We start from the raw sequence: 22287 nt of genomic DNA, 5'->3' as shown, positions 1-22287 counted from the left end.
GTGGTATTCAGGGTTGATAGCCACATTATAGGTGAATGATGGTGTTTTTAGGTGGTGGAGAATCAATGAAGGTTTCATATTGGTTCAGGGTTTAATGAAGTTACTGTTAAAAATCGCAATAGCCTATGGGCCAGAATTCTGGTAAGATCTAATGGAAGGACAGTGTTGGGCTGGCTGCAAGTTGTTGTAGGTTCTGTTTGCTTCGCTGTGAAGTTATGGTAGGAAGTTCCACCATGGATGTCTCAGGTAGTACCCGAAGGATATGTGCAGGAGGTTAGGGTTGAGGGTGATGTCAGTGCACATGGCATGAAACGAAGGGGAGATTCATCTGGGAAAAGTCAAATTAAAGAGAGTGAAGTGGCTTTTCATGAGTGGAGGCAAAAGGTTGATGTGAGAAAGGGGGCAATGGGTGCTGATGGTGTGCTTTGGGGAAAATCAGAAGTGAACAGACCGTTTGGTGGCTGATGGGATGCCTCTAGACGACTCTACAGCAAAAGGAGTGGGCGGGGTGGCTGGTGGTGTAGCCCAAAGTAGGGAGGACAAGTCTTTAAATGGGATTTAGGCCTTTAGTGGCTCTAAAGAGGACCTTGGGCCTTCTTCTTCAACCCAGCCCACTAAGTCTGGGGACGTTTATAAAAGCCCTTGTGTTGGGCTGTCAGGGAATTTATTTAAGGTCTCAAAAGAGCCTCTGGAGCCTTGGGGCCGCTGTGCTTGTGGAGAACGTGTGCTGCAAGATGACGAGAGTAGATGTTGGGAAGTAGCAGAATGTCAAGTTCCTGCCTTGCTGCAGGATGGGGGGCCGCTGTGGCACGACATTCGCTCAACTGAAGGGCTGTCACTCTCTGATGAAGCTTCTATTGGAAGAAGCTGGCAGATTCCCAGGTTGGGAAGCTTTTATTGGGGCGATAAGAGAGTCATGTGATGCAGGTGGGGTCCTTTCCAGTAATCTCTTGCCTTGCATTCATTAACGAGACCCTTTTGGCGAAAGTGTCAGGAAAGGAAGCCTCCGGTAAGTTTTCCTCTCCCGTCTGGTTCCTTGGAGGGAGGAGGACGTGGGTCTTCCAACAGAGGGCAACAGTAACGTTAATAGGCCTCTGTGTGTGATTTCTGGTGAGGGCTTGGTAGTGAAATCCCCAGAGAAGCAACCTAAGGATACTGAGAAGGCGAACCAAGAAGTGTGTAGTGAGGAGGGGAATTCGGGTTGCAGGAGTCCTATTAGGGGCTCATCGGTAGCAGAGAGCCTCTCCAGTCCTTCTTTTCAGAAATTTCTCTCTTTTAGTAAGTTTCTGGGATTGCTAGTGGATGAGAATGAGAAGGAAATTGCTTCCCTGTTGAGAAAGATGGAAAGCAGGAAGGGTCGCACGGTTTCAATTGTGAAGAAGAGGTCATCCTCCACGCCCCGATTTGCTAGGGTGCTGCGAAATTTAAAATGCTCGGTCAATTACTGCAACTCAAATAAAAAAGAGGAGCTGGAGTAGTGGGTGGGAGATGGTTTGTAAGTGATCGAGTCTTGTGATTATAATTCTTGAGGGGTTGAAGGTGGTGGGTTCAGGGAAGGCTAAGAAGAGGGGCTATGGCAGTTTTCACCCAAGGGTTAGCTATATCTGGTGTTTTTTGTTTTGTTAGGCTGTAGGGTGAAACCTTTAGTTAGGGGCGATGGTTTGTTGTTTCTCTTCTTTTTCACTTGCATTAGGCTGCTTCTTGTATATTCTGTGTGTACTCTATGCATCTTTTCCAAGCTCTTTTAATATATTTGCTTTGTTTACCTATCAAAAATATATATATATATATTGGTTCAGGGGCTTAATTAGTTATGTGTTTTTCAAGAAACATTTCTTGCTTTTGGGGAGGTTTTTTCCTTTTACCTTTTTCTTCTGTGCATGACTCTCAAGTCAAGTAGTCCTCTGGAATTGCCATCCAAGTCAAGTGAAATAAAATATAATAAAATAAAACGTTCACTATTTTTTTATTTCTTCAGGCACTGAAAGTTTAGATGAGCTGGTATCCGCTATCATGCAGAGGATAGGTGCCAGTACCGACCAAGATCGTCCACAGATTTTGGTGAGTTTTGAAGATTATTTGAAATTGAGTATTTTCTTTTGGCATAACCCTTTTTCATGTTTCTTGTAGTATGAAGACGATGAAGGGGATAAAGTTCTACTTTCAACTGACAGTGATCTTGTTAGTGCCGTCAGTCATGCTAGAGTAGTGGGACAGAAGGTAAATTTTTTTTCCTTGTGCTGACATTAGGGTTGGATATTCTCTGTCGAACAGTGAAATGCAACTAGAAAAATTCTCTCACAGTTTCATCTGCTATATGAATGTACTTTCTTAACTCCATACTGTTGGCTTTTCATGGAGTAGAAAATTTTTGTAAAAGTTTGACATAGGTGTTACATTTTCCATTGATGTTTTTGGTCCAATTGTGTGTCAACACTAGTTTAAATTCTCACAACATTTTCCATTCTTGTTTATTGTCCAATTGTGTTGACACTAGTTTACATTTCCACTTTTGACATGATTAAGTATTCATGGATACTGAGAAATTGCTCACTATGTTTTGCTATCTTCTATTGTCAATTTAGATTTATTACAAATAGAAATTTGTATCAGAACATACTGACTATAGTGGTGATACAATTCAGGTTTCAGATCAGATATGACATCATATAAGTTAGGCTGCGCCTGGACTAGTTTAAAAAACCCAACCCTCTACCACAAGGGGTTAGATTTGGGATTTGATACAAGTAAGATGGATCAAGGATGAATAGGAACTTATTAGAAAAATGCGTTGAGGATGATTAGAAGTTGATTACTGTGGAAAGGTGTTGGGAATAATATTAGCCTTGTTGAGCTGTTTTAATGGTTTGGGATATCTTTTTGTTCCACATAGTAATCAAATTCTGGTAGCAAAAGTTTTTAAGGGGAAAGTACATCTCTATTGCATCAGGTCATTCTTAGCATATACGGGACACACTCAAATGGTTGGGATGCCAATACTATAGTCAGATGGTCACACCGCTGTCCTTGGAAGGCCATTGCACAAGGCTTTCAGGATTTTTCCAAGTATACTCGGTTTATCGTAGGAGATGGGGAAAGAATTCGTTTTTGGGAAGATTTGTGGTGGGGGGACCAAATTTTAAAAGACCAATATCCAAGACTATTTCGAGTGGTAATGGATAAAAATATTCCAATATCTTCAATTCTCGGTTCGTCTCGCCCTTTCTCGTGGAACTTTAATTTCCGTCGTAATCTAACCGATTCTGAGATAGAAGATCTAGAATGCCTCATGCACTCTCTAGATTGTATGAACTTATCCACTTCCGCTTCAAACACGAGATCATGGTCCTTATTGTCTTCAGGTTTGTTCACAGTCAAGTCTTTCTTTACAACCTTGTCCCAAATGCCTGATTCATCTCCATTTTTCCCCACTAAGTTTGTATGAAAATCTCAAGTCCCTTTCAAAGTTAAGGCCTTTGTCTGGCTTGTGGCACACAAGAAGGTAAATACCAATGACTTGCTACAATTGAGGAGACCCCACAAAGCTCTTAGCCCTGACATATGTAAGTTGTGTATGGAACAAGGAGAATCAGTAGATCATCTCTTCTTCCACTGTTCAGTAACGTTGGGGTTGTGGCACAGACTTTTTCAGCTAGCCAAGATGGATTGGGTACCTCTGAAAAACATTTCAGACATGATGTTCATCAATTACAAAGGATTTGGCAAGTCCAAGGGGGGTAATTCTATGGCAAAGCCGAGTATAGCGTTAATCTAGGTTGTGTGGCGGGAAAGAAATGCTAGGATATTTGAGGACAAAGCTAGGAATTCAGGGAATCTTTGGGATTCCATTCATTTCCTTGCGTCCTTTTGGGCGTTTTGTTCAACGGGTTTTAAGGGCATCCCTCTTAACGTATTACAACTTGATTGGCTATCAGGGTGTAGATCCAATAGTTCCAATGGGTCGGCCTAGTGTATTGTTATTTTTTCATGTTGTTTAGTTTTACTTTTGGCGGGAGGATTCCTCATCCTCCTATTGTACTTCTTTTTCTATCAATATATTCATGCGTGGTTTCCTTTAAAAAAAAAAAAAAGTTTTTAAGGGGAAAGTATGAACCCATAGATGAGAAAGAAGTAGGGAAAGTAGAAAATCTAAAAAAACCTTGAGTTACATTTTCAATTGATCTCATTTACAAACTCAAAAAGAGAAATTTACAACCCTTACACAACCCTCTTTAGAATAAAAGGCTGTAAGATGTACCATTGGGATCAAAACTAATTCCAAACCATTAATTGATACAGTAGTGTAATCAATACTTACTCGCTAGGTCTCCTACTGTAAGGTTGTTCACTGCTGCTATGCCACTTGCTACAGAAACTTGGATGTTTTTTTTTGCTTTTTTCTGACTTTAAATTCAACCTCAATGATAAACCTTAATTTCCAACATCTATTAAATTAAATACCATCATAACTTTTCTAGACATATTGACAAAATTCTTTTTACTCCTATTTGTTCGTCAAAACCCATGAACTTTGAATCAGATTACTTCTCATTGGCCCATCATATCTGGTTCTCATTTCACATTTGCAAACAATCTCAAACAATTTTCATCCTATCCTCAATTTGGTGTACCTCCAGTCTTCCTTTTATGCATTTGTCCCTTGTGGTCATCCATCTTGGAATCTTCATTTAGCTACACTTGTTTCATGAACAAGTTTCTTGAGTTCCCGATGTTGTGGGAAGTTGTCCTCTAAAAAAGGAAATGTTGAATGAATTGATCATAAATTATGAGATTTTTCTAGTTCTGTACCTTCTAGGGAAGATCCTAATCATAGGGAAAATAGAATTTCCGCAAGGTCTACAAATCTCATAAGGCAAGATCAATTCTTTGGTTGTCTCCTGATTTTTCTCCCTTTGATTTGATTGAGTATACAATGATCACATAATACTGCACAATCACTTTCCCACACCATCTTTTAGTCAAATGTCCTCTTGAATCTCCTCTTTATAGTGAATGATTGATCTCAAATAACAAAAACAATCACTTTCAGTATCTTCTAGGGTCCTCTTCTGTCCATTCTTCTAATTTTACTTAGAGTTAATGCCATATGCTCTGTTGGCATGCTGCTTTCTAAAACTATTCCTTCTAACTTCTTCCCTACTTTCCAGGTTTTAAGGTTGCAGTTGGACTATTCTGAGTCCATCCAGGAAACAAGAAGACCCCAGACGGGCACAGACACTGTCCAAGGTACTGGAGGGGTGTTTCTCCACTCTGGGATTTTGGCAAGTGCAGTGATCATAACAGTTGTTGGTTTTATGGTCTACTTAAAGCGTGCCAAGTTATGATGTTCTTTCATTTCTTCAAAGAAAATATTGACTTATGGAGTTGAATATAATCGAATGTTCTATCCACATCTGAAGTGAAAACCAGCTTCACACCTAATAATCAATAGAGGTAGAAAATTGTGGTGAAATGATGGGCACTTAAAGAACTGTGGGGGGGATTTCTGGAGAATATTGTTTACATGTTTTCTCTATTGTAATTGAAAAAAAACTGAAACATTGACATAGATGTGGCATATAAACTTGAGTCCAGTGGTGTAATTGCAAAACACCATACTTATACTCTTGTTACAATAGTTGACGGTGCAATATAATTATTTTGGGGGAGGCATGATCTCCTCATGGGTAAAATTTTTCTGGGAGCTGTGCAAATCATATTTATTTTGCTTCTCACAGAGCCAAGTTTTTTTTTTTGTTTTCCTTCTATAGTGCATGGAATGATGTTAATATTAATCATTGTTGTGAAGACTCCAGTTTTAACCTTCAAAGAAGGATTCTGCTGGCATTTTGTGCACTTGGCTTAGCCCTTGGGCTAAATTGAACCTATATGTGAAGTTTATTCTACTATACTCGTAGGGCACGTTTGTGATCGAAAAAAGAGACTCATTTGCTTCACTTATTTAAGAGGGTGTTTGTTTTTTTTTTTTTTAACTTTTTATTGAAACTAATTTGTTTATAGTTTTTAGTTTTTTTTTTTAATTTTTTTCTTGACTTATTACTTATTTAAAAGTTTTTTGATTGAATAGAAAAAGTTAAAATATTTAATCTTTTTTTTTTAATGCTAAAAAGTAACATTTGAAAAGCTAGATCTCACCCCTTACCTTTAATCCTTACCCTCACAATATGAAGGTTTAAAGACCTTCACTCTCACGTCACAAGCCGCTGTTGCATTTGCAACATTCTCAGGTAGATTTCTTCATTTTCTTTCTTGATCTAGGTTTTCTCAAGGTAGATTTCTCATCCATTCCTGGTATTTCTCCATCAAATTTGTGGACTTTATTTTGTTTGTGTGTGGGTTTTTTTTATTTTTATTTTTGGTTTATTTGGTTATTTGATTGTTGTGATTTTTGTTTGTTGCTTACATTGTTATTTAATGGCTCATTAGGATGGTTTATTTTTATTTTTTTTTGGATTTGATATCAAAAAGTTTTTGGGTTTTGTTTGTTTTGAAGGAAAATAATTCTTGAAATTTTTTTCTTGCTAATTGCTTGCCTTGTGTCTGGTTAATTGCTTCAATGTCCATTAACAAAAAACTTGATTCTAACATTAGAAATTATGTGCCATTTTTTTTCTCATGTTCTATTTTTTGGCTCACATTTCAGGATCGATCTTGATTTTCTTTACTTAGGCCATTTTGTGGAGGTGGGGATTTTAGGGTCTTGTAATTTTATTTTATTTTTATAACCAAGAAACCTTTCATGATCAAGTCCTTGGGACTCTTTATGGAGATCCAAACCTTGGGGTGTTGACCGCTTTGCAACAATCAGCATTGGGTGCATTTAGGGTATCATCAGTGACAAGATTTGAACTCAGGACTATGTGTCACTTATCAGGATCACATTTTTCAATATTCACCTTAACCAATTGGGCTACTTTGTTGGATTTTAGGATATTGTAATTTTGTTAGTGCTTATTGTTTGTTTTGGTTTTGGGACCTGTGTTTGTGAATATTTCAGATGATTCGAGTGCTTGTTGCTGGTTTGGATTTGCTGGGTTATGGGATCTATGTCACATCCCATTTTCTGAAATAGTAATTTCTTCTAAATTCACTATGTTACGGATGTTATTGTTTTAGATACAAGAATTAAAATTAGGTTGTTAAGGATCAACCGTTTTGTAAAATCCATGGTTTTAGTTTCTTTTTGAGGCCTCTGTCAATGGTTGCATCAACACGAAAATCATTAGAGACTACATTGGTTGATGAGGAGTTAGTTCCTACAACAATTGATGATCAATGAGGACAAGAGGATGATTATGGTCGAGAATATGATTGAGGACATGGTCATCAAGGACATGGGGAGAGGGAGCACACATGTTAGCCCCATAGAGCCAATAGTGGAATATGCATATCATCAACGTCCACAATGGAAGAGAAAGGCTCCTTCATGCGGTACACATTGAGGATGTTACTATATATAACTTGTATTTTGGATATTGTTAGTATTTTGCATGTCATCATTTTGGACAAATAGTCATGATGTATATTTATATTTGTTATATTTTGGATTTACTAATTGTTGATATAAGTTCTATAGTATTGTACCTATTTCAAAATTATTTTGGACAAAATATTATTACTACTATTTTGGAAGGAGTCTACTTAATTGACATTTGGTTTACTTGTTTTGATTGATATTGGATTCAAATATTAAAATATTGATTATGATGTATATGCATGATAACATTTAAACATTTGATTGTATTCAAGATAAAATTAATTAAGAGATAGATTTTAACTTCTTTTTTTTAAGTTGTCTTTTCAAGAGAAACCTTTAGTATGAATTCAATTTTTTTTTTTTTTAACATGTATAACTGATAAAAAAAATTGTGGAAAGGTGTATCTTTTGAAACTGTAGGAGATACCTTCGATATAAATTCAATTTTGTAAAATTGTGAAAGGTATCTCTTTGAGAGATACCTTTAGTATAAATTTGATTTTTTTTTAATGTGTCTGATTGATAAAAAAAAATTGTAGAAATGTTTCTCTTGTGGAATTGTATGAGACATCTTCAATATAAATTCAATTTTGAAGAGATACATTTAGTATAAATTCAAAAAATTTCATTATGTGGTTGATATGAAAAATTGTGGAAGGTATCTCTTCAAGAGATACTTTTAATATAAATTTAATTTTATAAAATTGTAGGTCTCTTGAAGAAATATCTTTAGTATAAATTCAAATATTTTCACTGTATGACTAATATGAAAATTATGAAAGGTGTCCCTATAATAAACACCTTTAGTATAAATTCAATTTTATGAAATTGTGTAAAGTGTCTTTTCAAGAGATATTTTTAACATAAGTTCAAATTTTTTTTCATTGTATGGCTAATATGAAAATTGTGGAAGGTGTCTTTTAAAAAGACACCTTTACTATAAATTCATTTTTTTATTTTATTATGTGACATATATGAATATTGTGGAAGGTGTTTCTTCAAGAGATATCGAAGAGATATATTTAGTATAAATTCAATTTTGTGGAATTGTGGAAAGTGCCTCTTGAAAAGACACACATAGTATAAATTCAAATTTTTTTTTTTTTATTTTACCGTGTGATGGATATGAAAATTATGAAAAGTGTCTTTTGAAAATATATTTTTAGTATAAATTCAATTTTATGGAATTCTAGAATATGTCTCTTAAAGAGACATTTTTAGTATAAACTTGATTTTGTCGAATTTTGGAAGGTGTCTATGGAAGAGACACTTTTAGTATAAATTCATTTTTTTTAATGTGCATGATTAAAAAAAAATTCTGAAACTGTGTCTTTTTTTTTTTTTTTTAATGTGTATCATTGATATGAAAATTGTGGAAGGTGTTTCTTTAAGAGACACCTTTTGACATGACAAAAAGTGTTGTAAATTTGTTAATATTTTTGCAACTTCTATTTTTTAAGAATTTTTTTAAAAGTTGTTATAGAAATTAAAAAACCCTAATAGTGAAGAGATAACAAGAGAGTGGGAGAGAACAGAAAGTGAGAGATGGGAGAGGGAGTGAGGCTATGAGATGGTATGAGGTTTTAGGGGTCTTCAATAGGTTGTTTTTATTAAATAACCTAATGCTCTATAAAAGATAGTATAGTGTTTCATCTTTATCAGACTTCTTCCAAAAACAATATTAAAATGTGAAAAATATAAAAAGTACTCAATTTAATATAATGAAAAAAAAAACTAAGGGTATGTTTGGAAAGTGTTTTTGAAAAATAATTTTTTTTTGTTTTTAAGAAAAAAATTATGTTTGAAAACTAAATTCTAAAAAATAGTTTTTTATTCTTAAAAAAAAAAAAACATGTTTGGTTGAATTAGTAAAAAAAATTACAAATTTTGTTTTGAAAAATTATATATATATTTTTTTATAAACTTAATATTTAACTATAAATAATTTTAGATAAAAAAAATTATATCCATTTTTATATAAAATTTGTTTTTTTTTAATCATTTTGTTTTAAACCGTTTGCATTACCCACATCACCTTCAAATATTTTTTTTCTTGACCTTTCTTCTTCCCTTAAAGATCTCTCTCACGATCTCTCTCCCTCTCTCTTCTCTCACTTCTCTCCATTGGCATTACCACTACTTCCACACTCCTTTCTTCCTCTCTTTTCTTGTCACCTCCATTTCCCCACTCCTACATATTTTCTCATCTAAACATAGCCCATGATCATATCCACCTCTCATTGCCCCATCTATGTGAAGTTCAAATTACAACACTACCACCATCCTCGATGACCAATATTGTCATCGGTCTATTCTCTCATTTAGAGAAGGAAACAGGAAAAAAAAGTTCAAGAACATAAATTTGATGGTTTGTGGGTTTGTTTTCTGTGTATGTATTTGGGATTTGGTTGAATTTCTTTGATTTAAGGGTTTGAGGATTTGTATCTCTTTGTGTGTTTTTCTTGTGTTGTCTATGTTTTTTTTGTTGTTGTTTTTTTTAGTTAATAGTGTAGGAAAAACAAAGAAAACTTTTGCAAATTGCTTTCCAAAAACATCAATTTGAAAACACAGAGAACAACTTTGAGAGCATAGAGAATAATTATTAAACTTTTTTTTTTAGTATTTTCTATTTTTAAGAACATAAAACAATTTTTGAAAAGAGAATTAAAAAAAAAAAAATGAGACAAAGAATTTAAGAAGGTTTTCTTTCCTCAGGAATGCTCCTTACATAGGGGATGAGAGGCCTTTTTATAAGTTTTCTAAATGGCTTCCATTAATGTTGAATTAATGGAAGTCATAAATAATGTCCAATTAACATTTATAATAATGTGGTGGCATTCACCACTTCATTTATAATGCTCCTCATTGGATATCCACCACATTAGAAGAATATGTTTCATTAAAACCTTGCTATATTCTCATAATTATTTAAGTTGTTTTTGGTATTTTAGTAGTGCCTTGTTAAAAACCTTGTTAGTAAAACCTAATAGGACAAAACCTGGATGAAGAGAAAAAAGTACAGTACACTAACATTCTTTTACAAGCATACCCTCCTCATGTCAATATCCTTGAGTTGACGTATTTTAATTTTGTGTATTAACTTCTTGAATGTTGAGGTTGACAATGACTTTGTGAATAGATTTGCTAGATTGTTACTTGAGCGTATTTGTTGAACATCAATTTTACCACTCTTCTGGAGTTCATTGTATAAAATAATTTTGATGAAATGTGTTTAGTTCTATATCCTTTAATATAACCTTTTTTTTTATTTGTGCAATGCATGCAACATTATCTACAAACAACATTGTCGGGTGACCTTTAATAAATGAGAGTCCATATGATTCCTGAATATGTTGGATCATAGATCTTACCCATATACATTCACGACTTGCTTCATGAATTATAAATATTTCTAAATAATTTCATGATGTGACCACCATTATTTGTTTGACAAATCTCCATGAAATAGCAGTACCATTGCAATTAAACAAATACCATGTTTGTGACTTAGCTTTATGTGGATTTGAAAGGTATCCTACATATGCATATCCAAGCAATTGTTACTTTGATTCCCTTGAGTAAAATAGACCTATATCAGTAGTTCCATGAAGATAGTGTAATATATGTTTGATACTATTCCAATATTTTCAGGTTGGAGCGAAACTATATCTTGCTAATAAATTAATAGAAAAAGCAATGTTTGGACGTGTACAATTGACAAGATACATAAACGCACCAATAGTACTAAGATATGGTACTTTAAGACCAAGTAATTCTTCACATTTTTTGCAAGGATGAAATGAGTCATTTTTCACATCAAGTGATCAAACAACAATTGGAGAACTTAAAGGATGTGCTTTATCCATATGAAAACGTTTCAAAATTCTCTTAATGTATGTTGATTGATGTACTAAAACTCCATTTGTAAAATTCTCAATCTACAGGTCAAGACAAAATTTTGTTTTTTCTATATCTTTCATCTCAAATTCATTTTTCAAATAAGTTTTTGTTTTTGTGAGCTCTTCAAGAGTTCCAACAAGATTTAAGTCATCAACATACATTATAATAATTACAAATTTGGTTTTTGATTTCTTAATGAAGATGCATGGACATATAAGATTATTCACATATCCTTCTTTTAATTCGCTAAGGCAATTGTACCACATGCATCTGAATTGCTTTAATTCATATAAGGATCGTTGTAACTTGATTAAGTACATGCTACAAGGCTTTGTACTATTTGCTTTAGACAATTTAAATTCTTCAAGGATTTTCATGTATATATCATTATCCATGGATCCATATAAATATGTTGTAATAACATTCATGAAATGCATATCAAGTCCTTCTAAGACTGCTAAGCTAATTAAGAAATGAAATGTGATTGCGTCCATGACGAGAGAGTATGTTTTCTCTCGTAGTCAATACCATGTCTCTATGAGAAATCTTGTACTACTAATCACATTTTTATATCTTGTGATCTTATTATTCTCATTGCACTTTTGTACAAATACGTGTTTGGACTACAGGTCTAAAAACATCTCGTTTTGTTAATGAGTTTAACTTTGCCTACATAGTTTCTTTCCATTTTGTCTAATCATTTCTATGTTGGCATTCTTCCACATTTCATAGTTCAAGATCTTCATCATTTCTTATGGTATCAAAGGCCACTTGGAAAGCGAAAATATTATTAATAACAATATTATTTCAATATCATTTTTCTCTCGTGTGCACATAACTTACTGAAATCTCATAATTTTTCAGGTTCTTAGACCTATTCAAAGGCTTCTTGTTTAATATGTGCCTTTTAAGGGCCTTTTGTTCAATATGTGCCTTTTTAAAGGCTTTTTTTTATTTTTTTATTTATGTTTCTTCGAGGGTTATAGATTTATCAATTTTAGACCAATCAGTCATTTTCATGCCCTTTTCTAGAGTGTCAAGTTTTCCTTGTATTCTCCTATTTCGGGAAGTTACATCCTTTGAGCCGACAAGTCTACCATGCTTCAAGTGTATCTTAGAGATTCATTTGTTAATAGTCCTACATGGACATCAATCTGTGCTAGAGTATTTGCAGTCGGGATATGTGACTTTGTCACTTTCTTTGTATATATGAATGTGTTTCATAATTGATTTGCAAGTTTTGCAAGTTTTTGCAAGTGAATGATCCTTTGAACTTCTAGTTCACATTGATTTATACAAGGATCAAGATAAGACATAATAGATGCATTCTAAGTAATTTTTTGTCGTTTTTCTATAATTGACTTTTCTTCTCTTAGTAGCAAGAAAACACTCTCTTAAAATGACAATTTGCAAAGCGGACTATAAAAACATCACCTATCAAAGATTCAAGATATCTTATGACAGATGGAGAATAAAAAACTACATAAATCCCAAGTCTTCATTGGGAATCCATTTTAGTGCGTTGGTAGGTGCAATTGGTTCATATACTATACAACCAAAAATTTCTAAGAGATATTTGATTGTTTTCCAAGTACAAGTCGTGAATGAGAGTATTCATGGTAAGTTGTAAGTCGAATACGAATTAAAGTTGCAACATGCATAATAGCATGTTCCCAGGTAGAAGTAGGTAATTTGGTTTTCATTAGTAATGGTCAAGCTATTAATTGGAGACATTTGATAAAAGGATTTTGCTAAACCATTTAGGATATGGGTATGAGCAACAAGATGCTCAATATTTATCCCTAATGACATGTAATAGTCAATGAATGTTTGAGAAGTAAATTCATCAACATTATCAAGACATATTGTCTTGATCGGATAATTTGGAAATTATGTTCGTAATATGATCATTTATGCAAGGAGCCTAGTAAAGGCAACATTACATGTAGAAGGAGAAAAAAATGTGACCACCTAGTAGAGGTATCTATTAAGATCATAAAATAAAGAAATGGTCCACATGGTGGATGGATAAGCTCGCATATGTCCCTGTGTATTCTTTCTAAAAATACTGGTGATTCGGATATGACTTTAGTAAAAGATGATCTAACTATCAATTTACCTTATAAGCAAACAACACATGAGTATTCATTGAGCAAAAGAATCTTCTGGTTCTTTAGTGGATGCCCATGTGAGTGTTCTATTATTTGACGCATCATTGAAGACCCTGGGTGACCTAACCTATCATGCCAAAGGATAAAAACTTTTGGTTTTTGAATTTTTGGTTCATGACAACATATGATTCAATAGACTTTATAGTTGTATGATATAACCCAAAGGAGAAAGCTGAGAGTTTTTCCACTCTAAGTTTTGGCCAAATATAAAAGAAGTAATGTAAAGATATCCTAGATTACCTTCATTCATAGTTTCAATATAACATCCATTTTTGCAGATATTTTTAAAATTGAGCAAATTTCTTCTGGATTTGCCAGAGTATAAAACATCATTTATATGAAATCTAGTTCCATTTGGTAGCGTTATGTTTGCTCTTCTAGAACCTTTAACCAAGTTTCTAATACCAAATATGGTACTTACATTAGCTTTTATTAATGTCAATTTGAGGAAGTATCTTTTATCTCGAAGAATTGTGTGCCTGGTTGCATAATCTGTAAGATATACATCATCGTCATTCATCTTGTGACTAAATAACAAATGGATTTTGATTATAACTAATAAAATAAGGCATAATGTAAATAACAAAAGAAAATAAGATATAACTATACAACATAATAATATATTATTTGATATAAAAAGTAACATCAATCAATGTTAGTATTCTTATCATTCATTAAGTGGTCAGTTTTTTCACTAGGAATTCTAAAGAAATCGATGTCATGATAGGTTAGGTCCAATCCATCACCATCAGTAAAGTTCATCTCTATCTCTTTTTTTTCTGAGAATTTGAGAAATTATTACCATAAGAACCATGGTATCAAGGATTCCTTTCATGACCATGTCCTCGTCCACATCCACGAGTTTGAGACAATATTGCATTCACTTCAGGGAATGGTTTAGATCCGGTTGGACAAGACTGGTGATTTCTCATCAAAGGTTCATTATTTGTTTAGCAACAAGAAGACATGATATTAATTCAAAGTATTTTGTAAATCAATGCTTTGGATATTGTTGTTGTAGGAGCATATTCGAGGCATGAAATGTAGTAAAAGTTTTTCTAACATGTCTCCTTCTATGATTGTTTTTTTTCCACACAACTTTAATTGAGAGCTAATTTTGAACAATGTGGAGTTATATTCACTAACAATTTTAAAATCTTGCAACTTCAAGTGCACTAGTCATATCAAGCTTTTGGAAGAGTCATAGTTTTCTATTGGTTATATATTTCCTTCAAATCACTCCATAGAGTAAAATGGTCCTTTATCATAAGATACTCATTTTTTAAACCTTCATGGAGCTAATGGCGAAGGAAAATCAACGTTTTTGTGCAATCCTACAAGGATGCTTAATTTTCTTCTTTGATCTTAGCTCCAAGATTCATTGCATGAAGATGTGTTTCAGCATCAATGATCCAAGACAGATAGTTCTTTCTGAAATGTCGAGTGCCACAATTTCAAGTTTTATGAGATTCGACATTATCGTAGAACTTCAAATAAATAATATTATTATAATTAGTTACAATAAATTTATGGTATTGGTATAACTTTTGATTATACTCAAAATCACATAATTTGCTTATAACTTTTAACAATATATAACACAAATTAAATGAATAAAATCAATAGTAATATAAATACGTAAAATTTGTTTTATCTAAACAATCTCAAGTTTAAGATACGAGAACTACCTTCAAAGCAATTCATGTTAATAACGTGCTGTAAAACGAGAATAAATGCAATACAAATAAAATTGAGACAATATATATATATATATATTACTTTAAAAATATATAATAGGGAGGAAGGAATTAGAGAATAGAATTAAGAGAGTTAACAGAATGAAAAAAATAAAAATGAGAGAAAGAGTGAGGAAGAATTCAAGAAGGTTTTCTTTTTTTGGAATGCTCCTTACACGAAGGATGGAAAGCCTTTTTATAAGTTTTTCAAATGGCTTCCATTAATGTTGAATTAATAGAAGTCATAAATAATGTTTAATTAACATTTATAATAATGTGGTGACATTCACCACTTCATTTATAACAAATTGAAGAATTTAAATTTTTTTATTATATCAAATTTAATGAATTTTTTATGTCATTTTTTAAAAATTCGAGTTGAATTTTTAAAATTTTTAAAATTTTTAAAGGGGTCTCACTTCAAATAAAAACCAGTTTGGGGTCATTTAAGAAATACGAAAACGTATTCCCACATCGGGAAAAACCGTTAAGACAGACTTACAAGTGGGGGAGGGGGGAGTAGCCCGGAGAAAGAGAGGGAAAGGACAAAACGACGCCGTTTAGCTGGAAGGAAAGGTGAGTTTCCTCTTGACCCCTGTTTGGTTGCTAGGAGAACGAAGGAAAATGCAGAAAAATTGTAATCTTTAATTTCAACAAGCAAAGAAATGAGGAACTTGCTTCAATGAAAGTAGAACAGTTACATCTAGGCAGTGTTCGGTGTGAGATTTTTGTTTCTCTGGTTCTGAATAATGAAAAACGAATTCCTCGCTTAAACCACTCTTTATTTACTTGGGAAATGGAGGAAATTGGAGAATTGTAGATGTGTTTGATTTAAAGAAAAATGACGAACTTACAATATGTATATATATATACACTCACGTATGTATATGAGTGGAAGTATTGCAAGTTCAAGGCTATGTATGTTGGATTGGGAATTGACATCAGAAAAAAAGAAATAGAGGGAGACAAGTGCATTATGTATAAAAATAGGAAGAACAACGCAAGTTTTTCACTTAGCCACTTGTTTGGTTACTAGGAAAATGGAACATTATAAATGTACTTAATTTAAGAAACTGATGAACTCACGTAAAGGAAAGCCTGAAAAGTTACATTTAGGCTCTTATTTGGTGGATAATTTTGTTTTTTGGGATGCACATGAACTCCCTTCAATGAAAACCCAAAGAGTTACATTTGGGCTCTGTTTGTTGGAGAATTTTGTTTTATATACACCATTGCAAGGAAACGCATGGAGAAAATTGGAAGAAAGTTGCTAGATGACATGATCCAGTGTACCAAATTGCTTCTCAGAATAGGTACAGTGGTGTAGATGCGATTGTTTGAACAATTGGGGATGATTGGATTTATTCCGAGAAGCAATTGGGTGAACCTGTTTGTGGGATTTAGCATTACTCTAATTGGGATTGGCATGATAAGAAACAAAGAAGACACGAGTGAATTTTCTATCAGATTAGGCATTGCATCAAGATTTGAAATGCAGCCTTTTATCTTGCATCAGTATGGATTACAATCTTGTAAAATAATGTTAAATGATGCTAATAAACTACCTTGTTTGCTTCTTGGATTACACATGATGGCATGAATGTAATTTTTCTTCTAAAAACTTACAGGCAATTGTTATGTGTATCTAATTGGAAACTCATTCAGAGAGGCCATTTGTGTCATTTTAGCATTACTCGGTCTAGAAGGGACAAAGTTCAGTTATCTAAGTAAGGAGTATTTGAAATCAATAAGTGTTAGATAAAGAGAGTCAATAGGGTATTGAGAATGTGATTTTAGCTAAAACAAAAATGAGAAAGAAAAAAATCCAAGAGTGCAAAAATGAGTCAGTCGGGTTTAATAGTAAATATTGATGGTTAAAAGATGTGCGGGAGCAACTTGCTTCACTGTGTGTATGAAGACAGTTGTTGGGTTTGCAATATTAGGGGACAGTGAAAATATCCTTAAAATAGAAAAGACTTTAAATAATGCTGCTAAGTACGATGATTAATAGAGAAGTGGGTGATAGCATTTGAAATGCATTCATTAATGGATATGATACAGCTGCAGTTCTGAGGACAGTTGGCTGGTGTGGCCTAGTCATGTTGAGAAAAGTGTAAGTGCTTGATATTGAAGGAAAAGCAAAGCAAATGGAGACACCATAATTCAATTGTGAGTTGAGGTTGGAATGAATGACTGATTTTTAATTCAACAAAAAAATATAACTACAGAAATGATCATGACACAACAAATCGAATCTGTAAATTAAGTGGAATTTGAACTTTATATAATCAGTTTTTTCAGATTGTCAATGCAAAGAAATGGAACTTGAAGATGTACAGTCAGATCTCCACTCACTGAGACAATTATATGGGCTGCTCCAAACTAGTGGAGATGGGCTGCAGAGTGCCAGTTCTGAAAATGTAAGTCTTCTTAGCAACATGACTTCTTTATTTTAGTGGTTTTACCTATGAAAGCTGCATGCATAATTTAATGATTCATATTTGAATATATAATTATAATAAATAACCAAGTGAGGAGTTTGGTGTGTCTGAACTGATGCCTATTAGGCAAAAGGAATGTTTGTCATCTCTCAAGACAAAAGGTATTGTGGAAATTCATCTGTTTTGTCTTTTGAATTGTAGAACTACATTGTGTAATCAATAGGAATTCTCTCTGATTATCCTTTCCCTTTTTGACTTTCCATGCCATGGGATCTGAACTAGTCAGTCCAATTTTCTCATCAGCATGGTTCAGTGGCTCTCAAGCAATTTGAATAATAAAAAAGTTCAATCAAATGTCAAGCTGAAACGAAACAGTTTCCAGAAATGATAAACAAACTACAAGTTGTATGCTTAACTCTTTTATTTGCTTTTCTAAAACTTTTTATAACCATGACAAGTTTGCCCAAGTTTGTGAACGACCTGGAAATGTATCTGCTCTCTCCTCTTGACAAAAATGTAAATCCTTTTTAATATGTAACGAAAGGACAAAAATACAAATTCTTTTTGGTTTAACATATGCATGCTGGTTTTACCATATACATTTGGACACATTGTAAAATGGTTACAAATACACATTTTTTGAATATCATCATAATATTCATGATTCTGTCAAATTATTTTAAAAGTTTTTGGTTCAAATTCCCTGCGAAGCATCATATTTTCCTAAATGATCACTTAATATATGTAAAACTATTTTGAAGTATGAAGAATACAGAATGAGAAATACCTGTATCTATTTCAAATTATTTTTTTGAATGATGTTCTTAGCACTTATTTCCTCGCTTCCTCATAATATTTCTTGTTTAATTCCTGCACTTTAAAATGTTCCAACAATTTTCCATACCTGACCCAGAAAGAAAAATTGAAAAAAAATATGTGCATTATATTTTGATACAAGGTTTTCCTTTACACTGACTACTTGAGTTAATGTATATGTTACTATAGAAGCCTTTTTGTGTTATTTTGTCATCTGACCTTTTCTTTTATAAACAGTTGGATGAGAAAGCACGAATGCTGCTGAAGAATCTGCTGGATTGTGCTACAGAAAGGGTTTTTGAGACTTGTTCAAAGGTACAATCAGCTTCAATGGGTTGCCTTTGGTTCTAGATTCAGTTATTTGATGAGGTTAATTTCAATAACTGTGTTTGGGCATCTAAATTAAGATTCCTGGGTTCCAGCATAATACTAGAATATTCAAATATAACGCTGATTTTAAATTTCTGCATTCTAATATGATTCAATTCTGTTCAGATTATAGCAGCTCAATCGGGTGGATTAAACACGCCTCATTCTATTCAATCAGAACAACCCAGGGGCATCCCAAGGTCAAAACCTCCTGTCTCACCAAACACATTGAATATTTCACAGTGTGCAGTTCTGAACTCCAGCAAAGATTTGAATTGCCCTGAGTCTTCCCAAAAGAAGAAGCGGTCACTGACAAAGCCAATCCCTCATGAGATGGTTTTGGAGCAGTCAAAATTCACCATTTCTGCAGCTGAACCTGAAAACAGAAAGAAATTTTGTGGGTCTCACAATCAAAGCAGCATGAAGCAACAAAATTTAGCTAAGAAGATGCAAATCTCGAACAGGAAAGCTGTGCCTACAAAAGATGTTAATAATCGAGTTCAGTTTAGCCACTTTCATGGATCTGATAGAGGGGCAAAAGGATTAGATTTTAAAGAGAAGTCTGTTGAGCCATTAAGAGGTCATGACAAGCCATGGCAGAAAAGAAATCGTGAAGTTCTTCGATGTGATCCAAGGAATATTGAATTGCTGGCAGCTTCATCAAGGACCCTAGCATCAGGAGTTGAATGTAGTCTTGGCACTGAGACTGAGAAAAAACCAGAGGATGTGGATTATATATCCAAGGAAGTTGCTGATACCATCAAACGAATTGACTCTTACATTCGAGTTGTGCAGCTGATTGATGATCCTGTGGACCTAGGTGGGGATAAAAATACAGCTCAACTAGGACTGTATGAAAAGAAGGCTAATTCAATTCCTGTTGCAGATTCAGATAGCCTAAAAGTAATAGAGAGAAAGAAGGGGTTGGTTTCAAGGGCTGACCTGAGTCAGGCTAGCAAGTTAGGTCTAGCTCAAAATGATTTACCGAGTCAGCAGGGGATTCAAAGGCTTAGGAAGCCTAGTGACTCAAGTATGTTGCATCTAGTGATGAATCCAAGTCAGAAGTCCACTTCAGAAGGAATTGACTCACTCGATCTGAACAAAGACAAGCCTAAATTGCCAGATTGGGGTGGGATTCAGACTTTCAAGCCTCTTCAGAAGAGCAATAGCCAACTCAATCAGTTAGTGAGTCGAAAGGGTGGGCAAAGCAAGGGTTCTAATTTGCCAGCCAATATGCTGAGCCCATTTTGGAGTCCCAGCACAGGAATAACTAACCCACTGAGTCAGAAAATGAGCCTGGTCCCTGGACAGAATGCCAAGGCAGTTGTAGAGAAATTTGAGTTGGTGAATCAATTGGCAAGTCAAAATGATCCTGTGGCAAGTCCAGTTTCTGATACTATTCAGGGCTTCAGGATTTCTCCAAGTCATAAAGATGAGATTGTCAAGGAGGCCCCTTTACCTGTGAAGGTATTGAATCAGATTCAGAAAGAGAATCGAGACCAGAATCTAATGGCTACGAAAGGGACCATCAGAAAAGGGGTGACATCAAGATCATTAGTGACACCTCAGTCTGTTGGGTCTGCCAAAAAAATTCAAGCTGCTCGTACTGATCAGAATCTGAGTCAGACTGGAACCAGAGAAATGATCAGCAAGAAAAAGAATCTTCCACCTCAGATGATTGTGAGGCCAACTCTGCTGGATCATTACCCCAGCCAAAGAAGCCTCCTACCTTCAACCTCATATACAGATCAGGGAAGTGGGAAGCAGAAGCATACTTATGTTAGCCCACATGGAAGGATTATGCAGCCTCATCACCAACAATCTGAGGAAACAACTTCAAGCTCATGCTCTTCCTCAAGCTGGACAACACAGAAAACAAGCAGTACCTGCAGTGAGAGTAAAGGCAAAGAGCCACTGCCTGGTCAAGCACCATTGCAGTTGAGGAGGTTAGGACATGCCACACATAGGAATAGATTGGAGGAGGACAATTCAGGTGGCATTTTGCCCCAGTATGAGCATCAGGATTCTTCACGTAGAATGACAGGAATCAAAACCTACAGATCAGGGTATCAGGTTAACTCGAAGAAAGCAGTTGGGAGGCTGAGGAGACTCAAAAACAAGCTAGCAATCATCTTCCACCACCACCACCACCACCACCACCACCATCACCATGATGATGAGAGTGAAGATACTGAAGCAGGCCATTCCCGGTCCTTGTGGAAGTATGTACAGAAGATGTTTCATCCTACAAGCAAACAAGAGGCATATGAAGAAGCAGTGGAGAAATTCAGAAGATCAGCTGTCATCAACGCCCCGCATAAGCAACAGGGTAGGCATCATCTTCATGCCATGGTGGAGGGTCTGTTGAGGCACATTCGGAACTCAAAGAAATCAAAGGCGGGCAGAGGTGGCATCAGCCTGGTAGGGAATGGGCAGCATGGGAATAAGAAGATGGGGAAGAAGTTGCACTGGTGGCAGAAGATTGGCGGCCATGGAGGGGTGAAGCTGCCTAATAGAGGTCGGATTAAGGTAGCATTTAGGAGTAAAAAACCACAGCTGAGAGCTGGTAAAACGAAGTAGGCTGGAATATGTGGTATCAACGTAACATGACTCCATATTTCTTTATGGCTTAAGCCTTAAACTTTCATTTGGTTGTTGTATATTGTATTACTAGTACAACTTATTTTAAACCAAAATTTTAAATTGCTTTTTCAAAATACAATTCCAATATGCAAACAAAAAAAAAAAAAAGGTGGTATTTTCTTATGTTTTGTTTGGAAATTTAGGATTTGTTTGACAATATTTTTTAAAACAATTCTTAGAAAATTAGAGTCTATTTAGCCATATGATTTAAAAACCGGTAAAAACAACTCATACTTGTTCTCTAAAAATTGTTCTCTATTTCATTTTGTTTTTAAAAATTGTTTCTAGAGAACAACAATATTAGAAATTTTTAAAAGCAAGTAACTAGGTTCATGAATTATGGTCAACAAATAGTACGAGCTACAAGGTATATTGGTCAAAGTTTCGTGATTACCTTGTCCCACGCAAATCATTTACTTGTAACCATTCAATATCCTAATGAAAAATTAATCACATTGGAGCGCTTCCATGGTCGAATCCACTTTGAATTTGATAAGTGCATTACTTTGTTTTTTAAATTTTCTAACACAATTCTGTCATTGTTCTCTGAAAAAAAAAAATTAAAATAAAGTGGAATAGGGAACAACTGTTTTTCAAAATTTTCTAATACTGTTTTATTGTTGTTTTTTGGGAATAATTTTTAAAGACAATGTGTAATAAAGAACAATTTTTAGAGAATAAGTAAAAGTTGTTTTCACCGGTTATTAAAAATA

The 22287-nt window shown here is 34.2% G+C and overlaps 2 protein-coding genes across 5 annotated transcripts in view; both read left to right on the top strand.

Annotated features, from left to right (window-relative positions):
* LOC117917995 (CBS domain-containing protein CBSCBSPB3) overlaps positions 1 to 5714 on the top strand; it is a 28634-nt gene extending 22920 nt beyond the window's left edge. The window contains exons 12-14 of the mRNA XM_034834502.1: positions 1979 to 2061; positions 2131 to 2220; positions 5169 to 5714. Coding sequence (XP_034690393.1) covers positions 1979 to 2061; positions 2131 to 2220; positions 5169 to 5345 — 350 coding nt within the window. The 3' untranslated portion in view covers positions 5346 to 5714. The remainder of the gene's footprint in view (positions 1 to 1978; positions 2062 to 2130; positions 2221 to 5168) is intronic.
* A 10114-nt stretch (positions 5715 to 15828) lies between these two features.
* Positions 15829 to 21583, top strand: LOC117917867. Of its 4 annotated transcripts, none has more exons than XM_034834311.1 (4): positions 15829 to 15881; positions 17607 to 17725; positions 18800 to 18877; positions 19058 to 21583. In XM_034834311.1, the coding sequence occupies exons 2-4, from the start codon at positions 17624 to 17626 to the stop codon at positions 21509 to 21511; spliced, it is 2634 nt and encodes an 877-aa protein (XP_034690202.1). In that variant the 5' UTR covers positions 15829 to 15881; positions 17607 to 17623; the 3' UTR covers positions 21512 to 21583. The 4 variants fall into 4 exon arrangements, with proteins under 4 accessions (XP_034690202.1, XP_034690204.1, XP_034690200.1 ...); XM_034834313.1 differs by having other exon boundaries at positions 15849 to 15881; positions 17598 to 17725; XM_034834309.1 differs by lacking the exon at positions 15829 to 15881 and adding an exon at positions 16424 to 17474.
* Positions 21584 to 22287: the final 704 nt, after the last annotated feature.

This window comes from Vitis riparia, chromosome 7, assembly GCF_004353265.1.
Source record: "Vitis riparia cultivar Riparia Gloire de Montpellier isolate 1030 chromosome 7, EGFV_Vit.rip_1.0, whole genome shotgun sequence".
Lineage (NCBI taxonomy): Eukaryota > Viridiplantae > Streptophyta > Magnoliopsida > Vitales > Vitaceae > Vitis > Vitis riparia.
Note: the sequence above shows the minus strand (reverse complement) of the source record. Positions and strands in the feature narration are given on the sequence as shown.